General features: G+C 37.9%; 6 protein-coding genes across 12 annotated transcripts in view; 5 read left to right on the forward strand and 1 right to left on the reverse strand.

Annotated features, from left to right (window-relative positions):
• LOC144474441 (CIMIP2 protein CG18335) overlaps nucleotides 1–1,543 on the forward strand; it is a 39,374-nt gene extending 37,831 nt beyond the window's left edge. The window contains exons 3-7 of the mRNA XM_078189285.1: nucleotides 16–112; nucleotides 171–346; nucleotides 444–606; nucleotides 1,164–1,401; nucleotides 1,461–1,543. Coding sequence (XP_078045411.1) covers nucleotides 16–112; nucleotides 171–346; nucleotides 444–606; nucleotides 1,164–1,401; nucleotides 1,461–1,524 — 738 coding nt within the window. The 3' untranslated portion in view covers nucleotides 1,525–1,543. The remainder of the gene's footprint in view (nucleotides 1–15; nucleotides 113–170; nucleotides 347–443; nucleotides 607–1,163; nucleotides 1,402–1,460) is intronic.
• Kyat (Kynurenine aminotransferase) lies at nucleotides 1,423–4,421 on the reverse strand. Of its 4 annotated transcripts, none has more exons than XM_078189272.1 (8): nucleotides 4,048–4,421; nucleotides 3,352–3,494; nucleotides 3,134–3,284; nucleotides 2,822–3,058; nucleotides 2,501–2,744; nucleotides 2,242–2,408; nucleotides 1,811–2,161; nucleotides 1,423–1,730 (listed from the first exon to the last, which is right to left on the reverse strand). In XM_078189272.1, exons 1-8 carry the CDS (start codon nucleotides 4,207–4,209, stop codon nucleotides 1,674–1,676), a joined length of 1,512 nt encoding a protein of 503 aa, XP_078045398.1. In that variant the 5' UTR covers nucleotides 4,210–4,421; the 3' UTR covers nucleotides 1,423–1,673. The 4 variants fall into 4 exon arrangements, with proteins under 4 accessions (XP_078045398.1, XP_078045402.1, XP_078045399.1 ...); XM_078189276.1 differs by having other exon boundaries at nucleotides 3,352–3,429; nucleotides 4,016–4,417; XM_078189273.1 differs by having other exon boundaries at nucleotides 4,016–4,417.
• A 636-nt stretch (nucleotides 4,422–5,057) lies between these two features.
• LOC144474388 (E3 SUMO-protein ligase NSE2) lies at nucleotides 5,058–6,381 on the forward strand. Of its 2 annotated transcripts, none has more exons than XM_078189180.1 (5): nucleotides 5,058–5,121; nucleotides 5,514–5,674; nucleotides 5,749–5,839; nucleotides 5,913–6,108; nucleotides 6,176–6,381. In XM_078189180.1, exons 2-5 carry the CDS (start codon nucleotides 5,546–5,548, stop codon nucleotides 6,273–6,275), a joined length of 516 nt encoding a protein of 171 aa, XP_078045306.1. In that variant the 5' UTR covers nucleotides 5,058–5,121; nucleotides 5,514–5,545; the 3' UTR covers nucleotides 6,276–6,381. The 2 variants fall into 2 exon arrangements, with proteins under 2 accessions (XP_078045306.1, XP_078045305.1); XM_078189179.1 differs by lacking the exon at nucleotides 5,058–5,121 and adding an exon at nucleotides 5,133–5,449.
• A 119-nt stretch (nucleotides 6,382–6,500) lies between these two features.
• LOC144474386 (uncharacterized) lies at nucleotides 6,501–8,444 on the forward strand. Its single transcript, XM_078189176.1, has 4 exons — nucleotides 6,501–7,131; nucleotides 7,265–7,559; nucleotides 7,920–8,062; nucleotides 8,301–8,444. The coding sequence occupies exons 1-4, from the start codon at nucleotides 6,913–6,915 to the stop codon at nucleotides 8,442–8,444; spliced, it is 801 nt and encodes a 266-aa protein (XP_078045302.1). The 5' UTR covers nucleotides 6,501–6,912.
• A 323-nt stretch (nucleotides 8,445–8,767) lies between these two features.
• On the forward strand, nucleotides 8,768–12,232 carry LOC144474387 (uncharacterized). Of its 2 annotated transcripts, XM_078189178.1 has the most exons (4): nucleotides 8,768–9,062; nucleotides 9,134–9,342; nucleotides 9,722–10,024; nucleotides 11,576–12,232. In XM_078189178.1, exons 2-4 carry the CDS (start codon nucleotides 9,174–9,176, stop codon nucleotides 11,665–11,667), a joined length of 564 nt encoding a protein of 187 aa, XP_078045304.1. In that variant the 5' UTR covers nucleotides 8,768–9,062; nucleotides 9,134–9,173; the 3' UTR covers nucleotides 11,668–12,232. The 2 variants fall into 2 exon arrangements, with proteins under 2 accessions (XP_078045304.1, XP_078045303.1); XM_078189177.1 differs by having other exon boundaries at nucleotides 8,768–9,342.
• A 5,254-nt stretch (nucleotides 12,233–17,486) lies between these two features.
• The window catches only part of LOC144474331 (uncharacterized), a 100,967-nt gene continuing 97,253 nt past the window's right edge, over nucleotides 17,487–21,200 (forward strand). For both annotated transcript variants that reach the window (XM_078189061.1, XM_078189062.1), the window contains exon 1: nucleotides 17,487–17,882. The gene's annotated coding sequence lies outside the window, so the exon portion shown is untranslated. The remainder of the gene's footprint in view (nucleotides 17,883–21,200) is intronic.

Consider the following 21,200-nt stretch of genomic DNA (forward strand, 5'->3'; position numbering starts at 1 on the left):
TTTCTAAATTGCTAGGTACAAAGGCCGCCGAAAAATGACATAGACATCGTAAATTCCCGGTACAAAAGAACCGACCCGATATATGTTCATCCTCTCATGCCAAGCTATGAAGGTATCGCAAAATATATTTATTAAAAATCTTCGAAGCCTAAATAAATTTCGTATCTTAGGTTTTACACCAAGGTTGAACGCCAGGAATGGCCAACGATACACCGTGCTTGCTACGGAAGGACTCGCTGAATTTGAACGACAGCAACAGAAGCATAAAGCTGCCCTTAACGAGATAAAAAAGACGGTGGCCCTGCAGAGTGGCCAGGGCGAGCCACGAAGTATGGAAGATCGCCTGGTAAAAACGTTCAACGTTTCTTGTTTTATTAGAATTAAGTTTTATGAAAATTAACTAAGGCAGCTTATACTAAAATATTTATATCTTTGCGACACAGATTCTTAAAAGTGAATTTAAATTGCCCATGCTCACTGTTCGACCTGATTGCGTTGGTGTGATGAGGAACCAATTTTTGGACGAACAACACGAACTACCTAGAGATCACTCGCCGTCTCCCTACTTTATGGACAATGCAAATCCCAAGAAATATTTTATAAGTCGTGAGTTTCTATTATCATTATCAGACTACGTATATTTATGTAAGAAACAGGAGCTAAATAAAATTTTGCTTCGTATATTAATAATTTTGAACAGTTAGAAATTATATAATAATATATTTTACGGTCTGATCATAATGCACCTTGAATTTATCATCGAATGGCAGTACAGTCATTTTCCGCAAGTTCAATCTCTAAGATTCAACTGTTTCCCCGTACATTTAACCTCTAATGTTCTAATTTTGAGTAAAATAATGCTTCGAATATATTTGGATATCATTAATCTTAAATGATCCACGGAAGTGTATGAACAATAACAATTAGCGCAGATGGATCTTACAGATAGCGAAGAACGAATGCGATATTCTTTTATTCGTGAGAATGCAAGAAGTGAGTTTCACTTTCCTTTCACTGCTCAGGTGGATCCTAAGAAGTCTAACGAATAAATATATAAATTCCAATAAATTCTCTTCTATGAATAACAACAATAACAATAATAATGATGATAATAATAATAATATTAATAAGAATGGTAATAATGATACTTATGATCTATTCAGGATATGCCGGTCATATTCCGTACGGATATGCACATTTCGGTGTTTCAAATGTCCCTGCCACGAACAGCGCGCTAACAGAATTCACATCCAATTACCGAAAACGGCAGAGCACGGAATGGGCACCAGCAACGATTACACGGCCTGATCCACCGCTAATAATTCAACCGACCACAATTTATCACAAACACGTCGGCATGATTCCAAATTACCTCGGTCACGTCCCTGGAGAAACATTTAGGTAAATTAATTTCACTCCGTGTCTTTAAAAATTGTAAACGTTTTATTTGTTTAATGCAGATTTGGTAAAACTTTCGGTGCCGATACTAAGGACGCCAAAAGGTGGTTGCGCGGAGACTTCTAATATTTGTATAAATTGCAATATTTTTGTACTTTCAATAAATCATACTGGTGCCAGTAGAATATACAATGATTAAGAGTATGTAAGACACTGTATATAAAAAAATATTTATTTTAATTAAGTAGCGAGGACTACCAGCATCCATTCTCCTACTATTGAGACTTCCATTTCATTAATATTTCAGCAGCTTTTTTCAAATTTTCATCTTTCTGCAGGAGATAAAAATTAATTATGTGAACAGTACATGTTTGTGACAATGATCTACGTGTACAATAAATTAATTTCTTACTTTTATAAAACAGTATCGAACATTATCTTCCCCGAGTTGCTTATGTTCGTCACTATAAAATGCGGATGGCGGGATTCCTTGAACTCCAACGTTCTTCGTCATCCACTTTGTGAATCGGTAATCTTTGTTTTGGTCCGTTTCTTCGTTCAATCGGACTTTATTCTCTAAAGCAGTCCAATTAGCTACCATGAAGTAACCACCTTCGGGAATTGTTGGTACCATTCCCACATCGCTAAGAAATTTGGCCATGTAATCCCGTTTTGGCAGCAATTCTTTTGCTAAACTCACAAAGTAACAATCTGGTTGGCCGAATCTTGATAACTCTTGTTCGAAACCAACAGCTATAGCCTCCTGTAATATTAAATGTATGTAACACCAACTACTGCTAATACACTATATTGTATTTTGTATACAAAATATTTAATACATACTTGGACTGGAGTATTGCAGGTATATACAGCATTTTGATGAACAACTTGTAAATTGCGCATTAAATTAGGCGGACCATAAGCCCATCCCGTTTTCCATCCAGTAACACTGAATGTTTTACCAGCAGAACCAATTGTAATTGTACGTTCATACATATCAGGTAATGTTGCTAAAATTATTTATCATTTAAAGTATAATATTTTGTGCAAGTTAGACAATAATATACCATAGCATGTTATAGCATGTTAAACAATAATATACCAATTCTAATATGCTTGTATGGTTCATACACAATCCATTCGTATACTTCATCTGATACAACAAGTACATTCCATTTCTTAGCTAAGTTAGCAATAAACTGTAACTCGTCTAGTGTAAAAACCTTTCCCACAGGATTATGAGGAGTATTAATAATTATTCCTTTGGTCTTCTTATTGAACAGACTTTCTAACTCTTGCTTGTCAAATACCCAATCTGCTGAACTCAAGGGACCATTTACATTTTTCTTAAATAATAATCAATGAGTAATTTCAGAACTTTTACTTGTACATAAAATATATACTTCCATAAAGTAAAACTTACTGGTTTTAAGGCAATGAACCTAGGTACTCCACCAGCAGTTCTTACCATAGGTACATAACAATCGAAAAATGGTTCAATAATTATCCATTCATCACCAGGATTTGTATGGCCTTGAAGTGTAGAATATAATGCTTCATATGCACCGGCTGTAACAAGGATTTCATTATTTGGATCCAAGTCACGATTCAGAAGCTTTGAAAACAATTTGGCAAGCGCATTGACTAGACGTGGATGACCCTGTAATGATATAAAATTCCATGAGCCATAATAATCGATAAGGACAAAAATCTTGAAGTTACAGTTAATACTTACAAATCCTCTAGTATATTGATTTAAAAGAGGATTGTCACTTGTAGTTGCTTCACTTAGGGCCTTAGTTACATTTTCAGGGGCATGAAAATCTGGAAAACCTTGTCCCAAGTTCAAGGGTTTGTATTTCAGTGCAAGTTGAATATATTCAACCCTGAAAAAAATTCGTTTGAAAAAACCATTGCATATAAGGTGTTAACATACTTTTAAATTCTACTTACCATATTGACTTATCGTTGTCTTTCAAACGATCGGGAAGGTCAAACTTGGACATCACAGGAGAATAGTTTTTAATATTCCTTAATGTAGACAATGAAATTGATGCTTTAGAACTACTTCCAAACACACAAATCCTAGCAAACATCTAAACATATATTTGTAAGTAATTAATTACAAGAGGGAAAAAAACAGGCTATATATGCAATTTATGATTTGTAGTCACATGGAAACTTCCATTACATGTCAAATAAAATAATGTAAATCTCATAGAAGATTATTGAACTCTGGTATATTACAAATGCATAAAATTTATAATTTATTTATAACATTTATATATACTGTACCTTAATATTATAATGATCTGAGTTTTATGGTTTCAAATGTTACATGTAAAAAAAATCTCAGAGTTATTTATGTACATACACAAAAGCATGACACGATTAAAAGGTACATAATTAAAAATTGTAATACTCTTCATACTTAAACGAACCATATTGTTACTAGGATTTATTTATGAGATGCATTTACATATACAGTTTTAAAAGCGTATAATATTCACCAGATTTAAAAATCTATTTCTATTTGCATTGGAATATTATTCAATCGAAAAAATAACAAAGAGAGAAAAACACATATCTATTTAACATAATCTTAATAAATTCTTACCAGACGAAACACACTAACTTTTAATAGCTTACTTTACAAAGTGTGACAAATGAATATAATTGCACAAGCTCCAATGACACTAATTTCTGTTTCGTCGCTACCCTATCTAAACTGTCACTTACGCAACAAGTTGTTAGAGAAATATATAATAAACTTTGGTACAATTTCATAATATGGTATAGTAATTTTAGCATACACTATTGGTATATTATATGCAATTTTACATTCTGGAATTGTTTAAAACTTAGAATTCATTTCGCGACGCGTGCAGAATCGACTCATTTTGTTTCGCTCTTCACGCGTATTAAAATTTTATTAAAATTTCTCTATTTTAAAATATATTTTATTTTTTATGAACAGTTTAAAACAATAGAGAAAGAATTGATTATTTATAATTTATAAAATAACACGCATTGAGTGATATCCAGCCAGTGCTGGATGGCGCCATCTCGCCGGAGATCTAACAAACTAAGAATTTAGAATCACAATTTGATTCTCCGTGACAAAAGTAAGAAATGTTAATATTTTTAAACGAATCTTATATGAAACACATACGAGGATTTTATTGTAATAACTTACCAGAAAGAGATAGATTGCATTAACGAATGCCACTCGAAATATCATGACTAATTGTAACACTGTGAACAAATATCAAAGTTAGAAGTTATGTAGATAAGTATATCTTTTTGGTCAGTATTACAATCAAACTTCGAAAAGTATGTCAATTTCTCTTCAAACCTGTTCAAGGCACGGTTCAAGGTCATCGAAAAGAGTATAGTAATGAGCTCTACTCCTGCACACCTCCAGGTCGTAGCTAAAGCAAGGGTTAACATAGAAATTTTCTTTGCTCTGATTGGTTGGCAATTTACTAATGAAACACTTATTGCCCTCACAGTAAAGAAAAAGAGGAAAACTTATCTCATTCTACCGTGCTTGCGGTCTTACTCTGTTCGCGCATCCTTTCTATTTATTATTTAAAAAATCCATTTCTATGTGATTCCTTGCTAATGGGTTGAGTTGCGACCTGGAGGTGTGCAGGAGTTGGATCCATTACTCTACTTAAAAAGTGCATTGAAGCTACATCTAGTGGTCAACTTCCTAACTATGTACGTATAAGCATTGTTGTGGTTTTCACTTTGAAATTCGATAAAAATAAATGCTATACTGTTTTAGTTTCAAATAAATGTTTGATTAAAAATCAATTAGTTCTTTTGCATAAATTATATCTTAGAAATTATATTTATTTTTTTGTTCTTAAGAGGTTATAGCAAATATAATTTATACCAAAGTGTATAAATCTCATTGCACAGAAATATAAATATAAAATTTGAACTGTTCGATACCCGATTTTTAAAATGACACAGTCTCAACAAATGATAGAAGAATTGTACGACTGTTATACACAAACAGCTGCTAATATAATATCTTATTTTGGTAAATATTTTGAAGGTTAAATTAACTGCTATTTCAATCGTATAATTTATGTTTGTTATTTCAGGATGGAATGAGGCAAAAGAAAAACTAAAAGAGATGAGGGATATTGTGGAGACCCACTGTGTCGTGGATAAAAAGATACGGACAGTGGAAGATACTAAAAATCGTTTACTCAGTTCATATGATTGTGAAGATGTGCAATGTGATTTTGAAACCATTATACAGGTAAATATATCACTACTGCATTCATCTGAAGATTTTTACAAAAATGTTATACATTTTCATTTTCAATGTTATAGGAATATAAGGATACTGTATCTGCCATTGATACCGATATATCTGACAATCCCAAACTGATAGATTATGATAAGCATGTAGTAGACCTGTTAGGTAAATTAAAATTTATACTAAAATATATAGTATATAAAATATATATAGTTACTGAAGATATATGCAATTTCAGACAAAATAGGAGATAAAAAGGATGAAGAGGTTAATGATGATGAGGATGCAGACATGATGTTAAGAGGAGGCTCCATAAATGTGATCGATCCAATATCTAAAAAGAGAATTGTAGATCCTGTAAAAAACACTGTATGTGGGCACACCTATGACAGAGAAACAATCACAGAATTGTTGAAAATTAATAAAAAGACCAGGTGAGTATCCTTTCAGAAAATTTGAATTGTTTAATCTACGAGGTTACTAAGAGTTTTATGTTTACAGATGCCCTGTCATAGGTTGTAAAAGTACAGACTTTGTGAAACTTACAGATCTTCGTTCAGATATTGTAACTAAAACCTATCTTAACAAAAATCCTGCTTAATATTTAAATAGACTGTCAAACAGTATAGCTTGTAAAATATATTGCAGATATCTGTTTATAGTTTTTATACTTATTAAATACAAAAATAAAATTATATATACATGCATACACGATTATATGTATACATATATGACCAAATTGTTCATAGTCACAACGTGTCTTATTGTTATATGTAGACATGTTTTCCGTTACTAGAATATTTTTCAAGTTACAAATACGTGCATTATTTTGGTTCTGCTTCGAATAGATGTTCTCAGGACTATTTTAAGCACGAAAACAAAATTTATAATTGTACCACTTTAGTTAATTTTATTTAAATGACACAAATAGATCTTGACATACGACAACGTCTAAAATTATATCTGCTATTTACATAGAAACGAGTTCTATACTTCTCTCATCTGTCTTTTTATCAGGTTCGCGGAAGGGTTTAGCATTTATTTAAACATATCTAATGCTTTATCATTTAGAAAACACAATTTATTTTAAGAGATGCGTATTAGAGAAGTAATGAAGACAATAAATGGATTAAATTTGAACGGATGAAAAAGCACTGAAGTTGGAGCAACTTCAAGTTACTACAGTTTCGATTATCTCCACAATTTGTACCGTTATCAATCGATGATGTCAACAGGCTATGTTTATATCCACGTTTATATCAATAGTATTAATTTTCTCTTGCGGAAAGGCACGTCGCATTATTGATGGATTCTGTGCGGACAGCAACAATTGGGAACCATTTCTCTATGTGTCCAAAGACTTGGACGGCTCACCAAATTATGACATAACGCATTGGGTGCGCCAGTTGCATCTGCAACAATGTGCTTTCGTAGAAATCGGTGAAAGATTTTGTGCTGTAAGCAAAAGTTTTGCAAAACATCTTCTAATTGACAAATCTATTGCGTATAAATTAACAAATCCGCAACCGGTGGCAATATGTTATTTGTTAATTTATGACTGGTTACGATATTCTTCCTTCATGTTTATAGTTGTTCGTGGAATTGCGTAGTATACCCTCTGAATCCGAAGTCCTTGATAATTCCGGCGTGGGCGAATTTTTTCTCGGGATCTGTCCTTGCCTGACGCTTCACTCCTGGGATTTGTGCTCGTCTGAGCTGTCAAGACGAAGGAAGGTTGATTGCACTTTCGCCGAGGCTACACCACATTCGAACACTAGTGCAAGGGTGCATAGGCGATTATGCGATATAACGTTGCTCGGCGAAAATGCTTCCGTTTGCAATTGCTCTATTTCACTAGCTGGCCACCGATTGCATAAGACAACAGGTAGCAAAATGCTCAATCCTCGTACACCTTTTGCCTGATTTAGAAGTAAACCTTTGCTTTTGATTACGTTTATTTGCTAACACTTTATCTACCGGCTATTTATACAACAAATTATTTACATATAAAAACTTTTACCTTCTTAAAGATGCTATAACATATGGAGTGAAAACAACACTAAAGAATACTAAAAAATCGTTTTATATGCAAATAATATCATTAACTTTTTTCGTCTCGTTTGATTAGTTTTCTGTCTTAATAATTCTACCGTCTGCGACTTTTATGCATTACAACTGATCTCTTTACAGCAGTAATTACTTTCCAGTTGAGGTTTGGAAAGTAATTCCATGTTCTCCTTTTTAGGATTCCCTACGTGCTTTTTAAATCCTTTGCCCGAGTCCTTGTGCTCGCCACGCGGTGTTTGCGGCGTCGCGCAATGTGCCGCAACGACCATAAAGGGAATACACACGCCACAATGTGCTTCAAATTGTCATCAGAGACAGCCAGTAATGTTATCATGTTACAAAGTGTGCACGGGTCTCGACATTTTAATCGACGCTTACGCTAACGTGCCTGTAATGTACTTTAAATTTTAAGATTGTTAACCACGATATGAATGGTACATTTAATAATACGACTTAAAGTTTCTCTAAATAGTTTGGTAATCAGTGAATCATTTTTCCGCACGGTTGTCCGTAATTAAAAAGCGAACTCGATTTTATTTCTATAAACTATAACTTTTAGTTCTGCGAAGACATTGGTCCGTGGTCTTCAAACCCAGCAAAAATTAGTTCTTTATGGTCGCAATGGTCATCCCCGAAGTGCAACAATACTTGTGGCAGAGGACACATGGTTGCCACCGCTTCGTGCCAAGACCAAGTAACGTAAATAAAATTTTCGACTCGTTGCAAGATAATCTTGTCAACTAAACTTAAGTGTTCAAATTGATCGATTTTAAGATTATTAATAAACATGAAATAATATTTGAAATTGTTTGCTGAACAAAGAAAATACACATTTCTTTTTAATTCAACAATTTCCTTTTAAAATGTTGTTGCGTTTACCTTAACAACTGTAATAGAATTTCAGGTCGAGTTCTGCTCGCAAAAAGTATTTAACTTTACGAAATAAAAATGCTTCTATAATTACATTCGCAGCTTCCTTCGCATACGAAATGTAAATTCGTGCTTTCCTTTGCAGAATTCAAATTAACATTATTACAGCGCCGCCATACGTCGGGCATTTATGCAAATTCGTACTTCACATGCGAAGTTGCTAACATGGACATCAAAGATAAACTTTGTTTCTTTATTAAGAATACCGGCGAAGTCAATTCGGTCAACGTACATCGTGAAATTTTATTACACGTTTAATTCCGTTATCACGAGGCCAATCGTACGCTGTAGTAACAAGCCACGTCGCAAAATTCGCGATCTAATTATCAATTAACGTTGTACGTCGCAGGGGCAAGCCTGCCATAGACTGCGTCGGGCCGGGATCATTTTGGTGAGCCAGAACATCTCCGAAGAAGTTACCTTGAATTCCTTGTCCATGACGAAAGGTGTGAACTTTTCCAGCTGCCCGGATAGCTTCGGTAAATGTTACTGCGAGGTAAACATGGTCGACGGAATTATGAGAGCGGCCAGGTTCACAGAACCTTGCATTTCTACCGAAGGGTGTACTCACAGCGACGTTGGAACATTCACTTTCGAAGGAGAGTACGATCCGAGTGGTAGTGCCGACTACAACCAAGTTTACGAGGACGATGATCGCGGGAGGTTCGAAGGTGCTTATCCATTAATTTTCAGCTGCTCGAACTGGTCCGGAAATGTTTCATTTCGAAACATTTTCGACACGTTACGTCCGATAATTTCGCTACTTACGACCGGATAACTTGCACAGTTTCTACTTATTTCAGTTCTCATCGAACTAAGCAAGAAAATGGGAACTCGTATTATGATTCTAGAAAATTGTTGCAATAAACGGTGAATAAAGGGTGAAATAAAGGGTGAAAATTATAAATATCCCAAAGGAATATCGATACCATTAAACGGTTAATAACGATAGTCGCGATACACCCGATAGTTCTGTTCGGTGCTGTACATTCTCGTCCACGATCTTTCCCAATTCGAAATAACATAGTTCGCGTGCCATTCGATTCGCAGACACGCTTTTCAACGCGGAGTCGGTCAGACCATCGCAGCGACGCCTCCTGCGAGTTTACCGTTCGAACGTGGAGTACGGGTTACGCGAAAATAGATCGCCTAACAAGAAGCCGAAGAAGGCCAGGGGACATCGTCGAACCGAAGATGATTTCGACTACGGCGAGGACGAGGAGGAGGAGGAGGAGGAGGAGGGGGACGACAGGACCAGCGACGACACCAACGTCGGCGACGAAGAAGACGACGACGTCGACGACGACGACGAAGAGGAGGTGAAGACGGAGCCACCGCGTTATTACGATTACGGTTAGTACAGTGAACGGTTTTCCTGGCTTTTTTAGATCGGCCCCGGAGGCCCTCCGAAGGGTCGTCGCGGACCCAGAAAACGCTCTCGGAAGCCGAGATCCGATTACGAAGCATTTGTTCTCGAGGGTAAACGAGAGGTCGATGAACCAAACCGGGAAGGGACAGTGCAGGTCTCACCCGCCGAGGACGACTGCGACGACGATACCACGGAACCGCTGCAATATTACGATTATGGTGAGGAAACGTCGACGGCTGCCGAGTTGCGTCTGAATCGTCCCAGCCAGCTAGATGCAACTTGTCTTGAGAAATACAGTCTGCAGGAAAATTTAGTCGACGCTTTTCAAATGGTATTACTTTCTTAAAATTGGTCTGAACGACTTGAATTTTTCTGTGAAATGTTAGAGGGATTAGTACGCTTTACGATGATTGAGATACATTTTTTTAAATTTTACTATACATAAACAAGATGTAAAAAATTTTGTCCACTCTTTTATCTAAACCTATAACGAAAATTTAAAAAATTAATTGATACTTCTTTGTAATTTATATGTTTGCTGAATATTTTATCGAAATCGGTTAACTTTGAGAATATATATTGATAACATAAGCCCAGATAAAAAAGTGAAAAAAATGGTAGTTTTTTTATGTTTATTTTTACTCCAAGTAATAGTAAAATTTAAAGAAAAAAAAAAACTGTATTTCAGTCATTGTACAGCAAACTACTTCTAACATTTGTCAAAAAATTTAAGTCATGTAGATCAGTTTTAAAAAAATTTTATCATTTCGAAAGTGTTGACACAATTTTGTTCTTCACCGTATGCAAAAGTATCCCTACCAGATCTTCTTGGGATTTGTTTCAGCCTTCCTTCGTGATAGATTATGTCAACGTTGTCGTTTTAACATTCGTCCGCTGGACCTTTTTACCGGAAATATAACTGACTATACTTAGCGTCTATTACGTTACTACGGCATGAAAGAATTTTACAATGTGATGCGTTTTTGATCCAAGCGGAGTAGTTCACGAGACTCTTTATAAATATATTCTGCGAGTTCTATAATTATGGAAATAGGAAGACAGTAATAGCAATGGTAAAAAACTTGTTAGGTTAGGGAATCTGATGATGTCAGGGAAAATGATGCACATAGTATGTAGGGTCCAACTCCAGTGGTGACGATGCGGTAAAGGCAGAGGTCGGGCATGAAACAGAATTTGTGGATGAGTCAAGATTGAAATCATGGGTTTATAGAAGATTTCGGGATGTTTGAGAAGATAATGGAATGACGTTGGTATACAATATCACGTCAACAGCACTGAATAACAACCATAACACAGTAATAGTAATAATAATAATTTTCTGACCGTGCCAGAAGACTTTTTATTCCACGAAGTAAAAATCAGCGTTTTAAAAATTAATAATTCCATATAAAATAATTTAAACTACGATGAATCGCCTATGACAGTGATTCGTGATTTGTAATATTGTTTGATGTAGAAATTGACACATGTTATCTCGTTCTTTCTCTAACGAAGTTCTTGTTCTGTAATTTTAGATTCCGGTGGAAATAGGTCCTACGACGTTCACGCTAAATTCGCGATGCAGCTGATAACACTCAACATTTTACTCCAGTTCATCTGGTTTTAACAAAAAAAACATTGAAGATATTCCGAAGAGAATATGTCAATTTTTGACGAAGTTTCTTCGCTACAATAAATTCAAAATTCGCTCATTAATCGTCTGTCACTGACTATAATTTAACGAAGTCTACGAACGTGCTACTTTAAGATGTAATTATCATTGTACTATTTTGATTAATAAATGTACCGTCCTTTTTTTAATACGCGTACATTATTAATATTTTACTCAAGGTACACGAGTTGTCTCGTTATAAGAGTAGTTAATTTTGCTAATTTTAGAAGCTTTTTTTCTAAAACATACATCATCGCAACTATTACGTCTCTAATAACAATAACGAAGATGGTTACGCCTGTCATAATCACTATTTGGTCCATTATCGAACCTTAAGTCACGCAAGATCGTTCCTACTCATTCTTGGTCATGCACAAAAAGGCGTTTCAATTTTACAATTCAATGATTTAGATTTCTCCATGATATGCCAACTGGATTTACACAATTTACAGCTCCACGCTCTCGATGGCAATGCTTTCACCGGAGACATAGTTTATCTGAGAAATCACGTTCCCTACGGTTTTACAATGGGCTTTGTTCGAATTTTTGTACACCCTGTAAATAGCATAATTACCATTTATAGAGGGAGTAAGAAACACTATGAAACGAGCCAACTCACTTTTTACGGAAAAATTTCTATAATATCGTAGAATCCAACAAAGTTATTTGTTATGAAATTGTATTTTGCGACTCGCACAGCAATTACGCTGTTAACAGTTTTCTAAAGATAAACGAATGTGATAATGTAAAAATTACTTTGGAACGTGATACAATTTTTAATGGAACCCCAGAGTTGCCACTTGAATGCAAATGATTAATATACATACAATTACACTGCGGATCCAATTCTTGACGTATAAATTTTTAGGAAATGTTTTGCATTAAAGTAACACGCTTAAACAGATGAATTAAAATTAACAATGACAATTTTTTAGCGGATTCGACTCGCACACTTTCTAAGAGTATCCACCGTGGAAAATTACAATGGGTGAAATCTGGATCGATCCGTAAAACTGAAATTCGATTTCAAGAAGAGATAAACAGTCGGATATTCTTGTCATCGATTGAAATACAATGGGAAGCGTTAACACCTAACGTCGCGCCAATACGAGCCTGCGTACGTGTGCGTGTAGTAAAAGAGCTCTCGATTCACGCTAAATTTTCTACGGCATAATGTATCCCTGTCGTGCATTATCTGCGATTGATAATCCAATGAAAAATTCGATAACGCAATGTCAAAGGGAGAGCAATCGGCAACGACGCATCCGCCAGTGTCGCAATACTGTTATCAACAGACCATTCACAACAGAGAAGGATATCTAGCATATTATGAAATGAACATCTGCCATTTAGGATCACTGATACTAGCAGGTACATTATGAAACAGCATTACGTATTCCCGCTGTTCGGCATAGCAGCAGACCGTCCGAAACATAGCGATACTAAACATTTTTCGGCGAATTTTAATCAGCGAAATTCCCATAGACGATTCTTTCTGTTTCTCTAATAATCGAGGAAACTTGTCGAAAGCGATAAAACTCGGGCGGAAAAGAAACGCAAAATACACGTAATTGAACTTAATTGACTTACTTAAGATAATTCCTGCGGTCGCGGACACGTTCCCGCGAAATATACTATTACGATGGTTTGAGAGACGTTGCGTTACTTTGTAACGTATCGTGGCGGAAAGACTTTGGAGAAAGCATAAATGATTGCTCGGTTGAATGTCTCTTTTTTTTTCGAAAATAGCGAACAGGAGAATGTCCATTGAATCGTTGTCCGACGACTTTACAAGGCTGCGATAATTATTATCCTTTATCTATTATCCTTTATGCAACAAAGTGTCGACTACGAGCAGTATTACGTAGCAATTTCACACAAGCGTCAATTACACAGTCATAAAAAAATGGCTAACAGTATTGTGGGCAGAGTGGTATGCGTCATTGCGTTACTTTCAACACAGACGACCGTTGCCGTGAATAATGATTAGGCGTGACTCGTTCTGTTGCGAGACAGACTCGTTGAACATCGAATTAGGTGTACGTGATCTGAAATGCGGATTCGATTTACCGGGAGACACTGGAAAAATTCGATTCGTTTTCATCTGTAGCCTCATCGATCCTCCTAGACATCAGCAAATTAACATTGGGGTGGGGTGGAGTGGGGATGTTATTTGATACTTCAACTTCGTGACGTATTGGATAAAACCATATCGATTTAGATTTCTTCAGTAAGAAGGATGAAAAATTAATGATAGGATAGTATTTTGTGCACTTTATGTGGTTCGAAAAAATTAATTTTATGAACATGGTATTTTCAACTTATTTAAATTATAGAAAAGTTTATCTGCCTCCACGGTCGATTGTGTGCAATTGTAATCAACTAACAATTTTTATCTAATGTATCTGAATATAATTTTGTTATCCTCGTGCATCATTTAATATATTTAATATAAAAATTGAATGAATAATTCGTTCGTTGTCTACCATTGTCTGGTATCCACTCGGATGGTCCCGATTCTACTGCATTCGTTTTAATCATGTTGCAGAGTACCGAAGCGAAGGAGGAGGCTCGCCCCGATGCCCCTTCCATTTCTCAAGATGCAGAATCATCTGCCACGGATATCGCAGGTATCGCGGTAACATTGCGAAAAAAAGGTAAATGGGCGTTCTTCAAGGTGTTTCGATAAATAATTGCAAAGCTGCATCTTGATAACGAGCACCGTTACTGCCACTAACGCGTTAGCGATTCATTTATACATTTTCCGCTCTGACTCGAAAAGAAGTAGTAAGAAACAGTTACATACATATAATTTTACATTCGTCGGTAATTATTGGTATACATATGTAGATTGACTTTTCCAAGTAACGCATTAATTGTATGAAACGGTTTGTGTTGAGGCCTGCCTTCTTAATAAATAGCAGCATTGTTCTGGTAATATTACTGTTCTCATATTAAATATGGAATTTATTATATAACGTATCTAAATTACTAATATCGCGTCATCTTCAAATCCGCGTGGCTTTTAATGAAACGGTAACAATGTAAATCTGTTATTACCCGTGCACGCAACCAGAGGTTAGTGCCTCGTGTCAACAAATTTCTTTCGGCATTAACTTCAAAGAGAAATACTCATAAATACCGTGAGAATTGCGATGCGATTATATAAGTAGTATTTTGTAAAACTAGGTCAATTAGTGTTACGCGTACAAGAAGGCTGGTTATATTTGGTTTCAATACCGCCAACGGTTAGTTTTAACGATCTAAGACTGACCAACAAACGAGCATGATACAACATGATAGTAATTTAATGACCGAGAGTGTCTCAGAGATTTGTAACATAATCCTGTTGCTCGTAAATCGGAAAATTATAGTCGACCAGATATACTAGTCTTGGTTAAGTGAAAAGCGAAAGAATGGAAGCATAAAAAATGTATAGATGAAAATATTTCTAAATTTACAATTGAGATATATTTAACAAAATTTGAAATACTAATCGAGACAAGAGATTACTTCTAAATTGAAACAAAATTTGATTTCTTTGTTATCAGATTCTAACGAAATTAAATAGGGGCAAACAGGAAATGAAAATTGTGTTGTATTAAGGAAATAGTATATAACTGTTAAAGAAATCGTAGTGCAAGGGTTTAGGCTGCTGCATAAATTTTATTTCGACCTATCGACCAAGGAACAGAGCTTGATTATAATTCTTCTAATCTTCCGGCATCACATCCGCTCATTTAATTCATCCTCCTATATCGCGTTCCAAAGCGACCCTAAATCCGCCAAATATTAAATCCAGCTGCTAAATCACTGGAATTTATGTAACCATTATCCTAACCCAGCATCATAATATTTAGATTCAAGAGAAGAAATAAAAGCTAAGGAGGAAACTCATATCTGTCCATGTCGACGCTTCGGTGCAAATGGGATACGCAAGAGGATGGAACATGGAACACTTGTGTCCGTCGTTTTCCCATAATTTCTCGTTTGATCGCCATTCGCGCCATCCGCGGCGATATTTACGACTCTCATCGTTCGTTACATACCCAAAGACCGAGTTCGGGCCGATTGATCACGGTGCCGTAAGTAACGCGATATCCCGCAAGGAATGCTCGGCGATACCTTTAAACGCGGAGCGCTGTCGACAGCGCACGTAGAACTTGACCCCGGCGTCGTCAATCCATCGCCGTTCGGTGTCAGTGACCTGCCTCAAAAAAAGAAACTAATTCCACCGGCTAGTGGCCCGTTACACACTGGCCGCGTGTAGAAAGCCGCGGACGGATTCTGCGATTCTGAAACAAGTCGAATCCAGTGCCGTCTGCCGTTTGTTTTCGGCGGTCGGGGATCGCGGTATCGATCGATCTATCGCTCCCGGGAGAGCGATCGCCCGTTAGAAATTCGTCGGGAACGGTGTCGACGTTCTAAGTCTTGCGTAAAACATGACCAGAGATCGGCCGAGGGCTTTGCACAGCCGTTCAATCGAAACGTTTATCTTGACGATTGAATTGCGCAACCTAGGCAAGGTATATACATGTATGTATATTGCTTTTCATGTTCCGATGCGTGTGCAATACTATTTTATTTAGCTATCGGCAACCCGGTAGAACGATTCAATTACTCGACGGTATCGTAAATCATCATCAGCACGTGCTTCACAACCGTACAAGATAACTTCGTTTTATTTTCAATCCGTTGATATCGTTAATCCAGAAAATCGAATGAAATAATGCGCCGCGTTTCTCACGGCGGTGGAAATCCGTTTCGTGGTTAGGCGAACGACGGTTAGCAAACACGAGTGTTTATTTCTGCCGACTCGACGAGAACCGAGAGAGCTTGTAAGACGAGCGCGAGTAATCTTCTCGTTCAGACTATGCTCTTTAGAACAAATCGACGGACGTATCAATTAAGCCGATTGTATTGGTCGTGGATCGGAGACAACACGCGTGGTTATCATTCAAGCGACTCGCACGCCCGCCGCTGTCTCTCACGTACACGGATCCTGTGCAAGCGATGCGCACAGTCGCGTATGCACGGGCGAAAGGCCACGAAAGAGTTACCTCGAGATAACGACGAGAGACGCTCCGACAAGAGACGGTGCTTCCTCAAAGGAAAGCAACGAGACAAACGTCAGCGAAACTGCGAATGCCGTTGCGCGTCCCTTTGCATCAATGCGAATAGATAAACGCGAAAACGAACGGGTGAGAGAATTGACCGATCACGGGAGAATCTGTTAGACGTACGCATAGAGTACCAGGTGCATTACGTACCTACGAACGGTGCGGCTGAGAGATTGGCAAGTTGTCCGCGGACGCTGCGGGCGAAACCGGCGAGTTTCTTTTAGCGTGCGTATACTCCTTGGCGCAAAGATATTTTAGTCGATATTCCATTTAATCGTACCGCAATCTTCCTATGCGAGTCATGCAGACGGGTCTCGACGAGAGTGCCCGACGGAACGACGACGGCGTTCCCGTCGCCAGAGAAAGAGAAAGGGCAGAAACCATTTGAGGAATATCGGCAAAAGGACAACGGACCCTCGCGTTTCTTTGTGACGTCCAAATGTTAAATCGGTACAAGAGGCGAAGAGAAGAAACTGATCGGTAGCGAGCCGGCTTCACGAACGCGTCCGAGGAGGGGGCCCGCGTAACCAGCCTCCGATTGGTCGGACTGTGTACCACGTGGCGGCTGTGCGCGGGTGGGGATTGGCCAGCACGGCCGCGCACCGCGGGCGAAAGCGGCGAGTTTTGTTCTAGTATTTACCCCGCGGTGTAAAGCTGGATCTCGCGCTCTCCGGTGTCCTTAAGTCACGTTCCATTGTTCGTGTCGTTTCTCGCGGGTTTCTATTTCATCGGTCGAGGGCCCGTTCGTCCGGCAGTTCGTTTCCCGGCTTGTGCTTTCCCCGATGGTGAACGGCCCAGGAATCGTGCGCCATGTTCGCGCCGCGAGCAGCACGCGATTCACCGGCTACCGTGGCAAGTGATACGGTTTTTTTTTGACGGTCGAGATCAGCCAGTGGTGTGCGTTTAAATACCGTACCCCGGGGTCCGACGCGGTGTGTGCCCGGTAGTGTTTGTGGTGCGCGGATCATGCCATCGGGCAGGCGAAAATCCTAGTGGTAGTAAACGACAAGGCGAGAGCACGCTGTGGGACCGTGGAATGCACGCTGACAGGTATCCACCGCCGCGCCGTCGCACTCGGAATTCACTGCGCGGTTCTAACCTTCTTTCCCCTCTTTCTTTATCGCGGAGAAGTTACTTCCCTCTCGCTCGTAACGGCGTAAGCCTTGCGTGTTTACGCGATCGTCCACCTCCCTTCGGTCTTCCCTTTCTATTCCTCCTTTTCTCTCGTCCTTTCCGTCCTGCTTCGTTGAATGGTGGCTCGTCGCGCCTCTGCGTTTGCGTGCTGACGCTTCGCTACTTTTGACAGCTGTCACGGTTCAAGTGCGCGTACACAGGCGGACTCGTTTTGTTTCGCAGAGTATTGCCAGCGGGAGGGAAACGACGCATTGTCGTCAATTACTGTGCTCCCCCGCCCCCCGACTTCCACCACTCAGACGCAGCGTTCCGTTGCTTTCGAACGGCTGCGACTTTTAGCGAAATAGTATTCGAATTTCATTTATTTATTGTTCGCTCGAGGAACCGGTTTTATTTTTATGCCGAGCGACGACCGGTGGGACGATTTTTTGACGAAAACAGCGCGCGGATAGTCGGGACGTGCGGACGACGCGCGAGAACAAAAATTTCCAGCGGAGCCGCGTCTTTAATCTGGCCGTGACGTAAACGAGATAGTTGCGATTGCAACAATTTTACAGGCGATTAGTCTTTTTTATTTGTAGTAATCGTTAGTAATGCGATCGTTTGCCGATTACTAAACGTGTGTCCACGGCACAAAGCAGGTTATGTAAAGTGAAAGTAACTCGCAGAAACGTGTTAAAGGTTGCGACGTATGATGTAAAATCGTACATTGTAAATGCCGGTTACGGCACGCTTGATTTCCCCTGCGTTTATTTGTTCGAACAAAAAGGAAAATTTCTGACACGCGTCACCTAGATAATTGTTGCCGCAGGGGTCATAAGTCGCCTCGCCGGGCATGGCAAGAATCATTTAGATATTGCGGTAATCTAGTCGCAAACATGAGAACGATGTGAACAATCGACAAACTTTTTTTCCCTCCTGCGATTCCCTTATCGGTGTACGTTTCGAAAAGATTTTAAGTGAACTTTGCCTCTGTTTTCTAACATTTTGTCACGCCGAGCGGGTGACGCGTCGTTTGTTCAGCACCGTTCAAAAGCCTATGCGACGGGCCGAGCGGAATGGAATATGTAGTTCGTGTCCCTTTCTTTGAAGTTGTCCGCCAAGGACACGTGACAAATGACGTGAGAATGCCGCACGACCAACCGGCTACGTTTGATATTAAAACAATCGCTGAAATTTGTCCCTTGCATTACCACTGTTTATCTCTTCTGCCACTTAAATCTGATTTTCACACCGATGCACGAAAGACATTAGTTTCTTTCGGACTTCCGTTTAGCAAATAGCTCGTCATTAATCGTAGTTTAATAACCGGAAGTGTGAGGAACGTTATGAGGAAGCTTTTTAAGCGTCTACCAGATGTTTTATTACTATCTGGAAGTGTTTTTGAAAGTGCATGCTCAATTGTGTACAAATGTATAGTATTCATTAATTCCTCAGAGGACATTGGCGCGTTTACCATCACTTTAACATCGTATACAGAGGTTCTCAACTGTGGCTTTTCAGTACGGCTATATGTATTTCTAATACTGGAATTTTTTAGGTTAAATTTTTTAGCTAATGTGTATAACACGTTTTTCGTGTGTCATGTTTGCATTATGACACGCGAATAGATATAATCGATACGGTCCGTATCAATTCGATAAAAAGTATGGCTTAACTAATATCATACAATATTCCTGTAATTTCTGCTTTATACTTATTTTAGAAATGAAAGTTTATTTCGAATCAAGCAAATCAAAATACGTTTTCGATGAGTACTCGTTAAATTACGTTATCACAATTCATAATGTCAGTAAAATAGTTTTCGATATGAGGTTTTTGTAATTCACGAACCTATTATTTCACGCGAAATTCGATCGTTTCTTCAGGTAGTTTCGTATTTCCGTGACCGGACGGCAGCAAGCTGAAAAGCCTTATCGTAGCAGTTTATATTACTCTGTTTACATTCATCAGCATGCTCTGGGTTACCAGGACTCCATTCAATAGACGCGAACGAAGGTATCAATGAAAATGTTTGTTCCTACATAGATCTAAATAATGCAGGCAAATAGAATTTGATATTCTTGAAAATATTTAACAACGAATAATATAGAAAATTAATTTGCATTTATCATCACGTAAGAGAAAGAATTTCTCCACTCGATAAAATTTGTATAGTTTATCCTAAATGGTTCAGGTTACTTTTCAATGTGTATGTTCGTACCAAACATCGTCAGACAAATATGTATGTATTAATAAGTCGCTATCAATCGGCCGCAACATATCAAATCCGGATTGCAAGAATCGGAACACGTGCATACGTATAACGCAATTCGTTTTAAATTAGATCACTGAATCATATGATCGAAAGCACGCGTCTGTTACGTCAGAGCTATGACGCAAAACATCGTTAATTTAAAAAAAAACATTCAGATCTCCTACGATCGTCCTCGATGCTTCCTATCAGTAGTTTAGATTAAGTACCGTTTAACAGTTGTGAGTGATCCATAGATCCTCAATCGAGCGTGGAAACGTTAAACCATTGTGTAGGAAGCAATAATAAATGAATGAGAATTATATTTATTCAATTATTCAAGAAGATACACACGATTACACACATTCTAGACAATTACGTTCGTTCTGTAAGACACTAATTCTAACACATATATAGTCATGTTAGAAACCTTATAATGGAATGAAATTTTAATGGAATTATTGCAACTGAAAATTCACTATTGAATTCTTCAATGTGAAATTACCATTGAAGGCATTGGGCTATGTAAGGAGAAATTGTATATAAAGGTTTTACGCTGTTCTCGGTTAAGTAATAACGTGAGAAACTCGCACTAACAATTACAAGAACTATGTATGCTCTTTCACACGGACTATTTCATATTATTGAATCGGTAAATTACTGCTTAATAAGCGTATCGCTAAATTGATCTCGACCGTGAACTTCAAATTTGTCTTTCTTGAATGCATATTAAACGAATTTGTTCTTTTTAAATTTCTATTAATTCAAATCCATTAAATGAATGCAGCATCCATGCAGATTTCTTTGGTTATAAAATAGAACATGTTGCACGGCTGCATTAAAAAAACAACGAATTGATTTTCCTTATACTATAATTAATTGTTAAAATTGGCATAGTAAAAATTATATTTTTTTGCAGTTATAGAATTATTATTCTATCAGAGGTTAAAATAGATCGGTCTATTCAAATTCTCGTGCAAAATTGTTTTCCATTGCATTGC

Source organism: Augochlora pura, chromosome 8 (assembly GCF_028453695.1).
Source record: "Augochlora pura isolate Apur16 chromosome 8, APUR_v2.2.1, whole genome shotgun sequence".
Lineage (NCBI taxonomy): Eukaryota > Metazoa > Arthropoda > Insecta > Hymenoptera > Halictidae > Augochlora > Augochlora pura.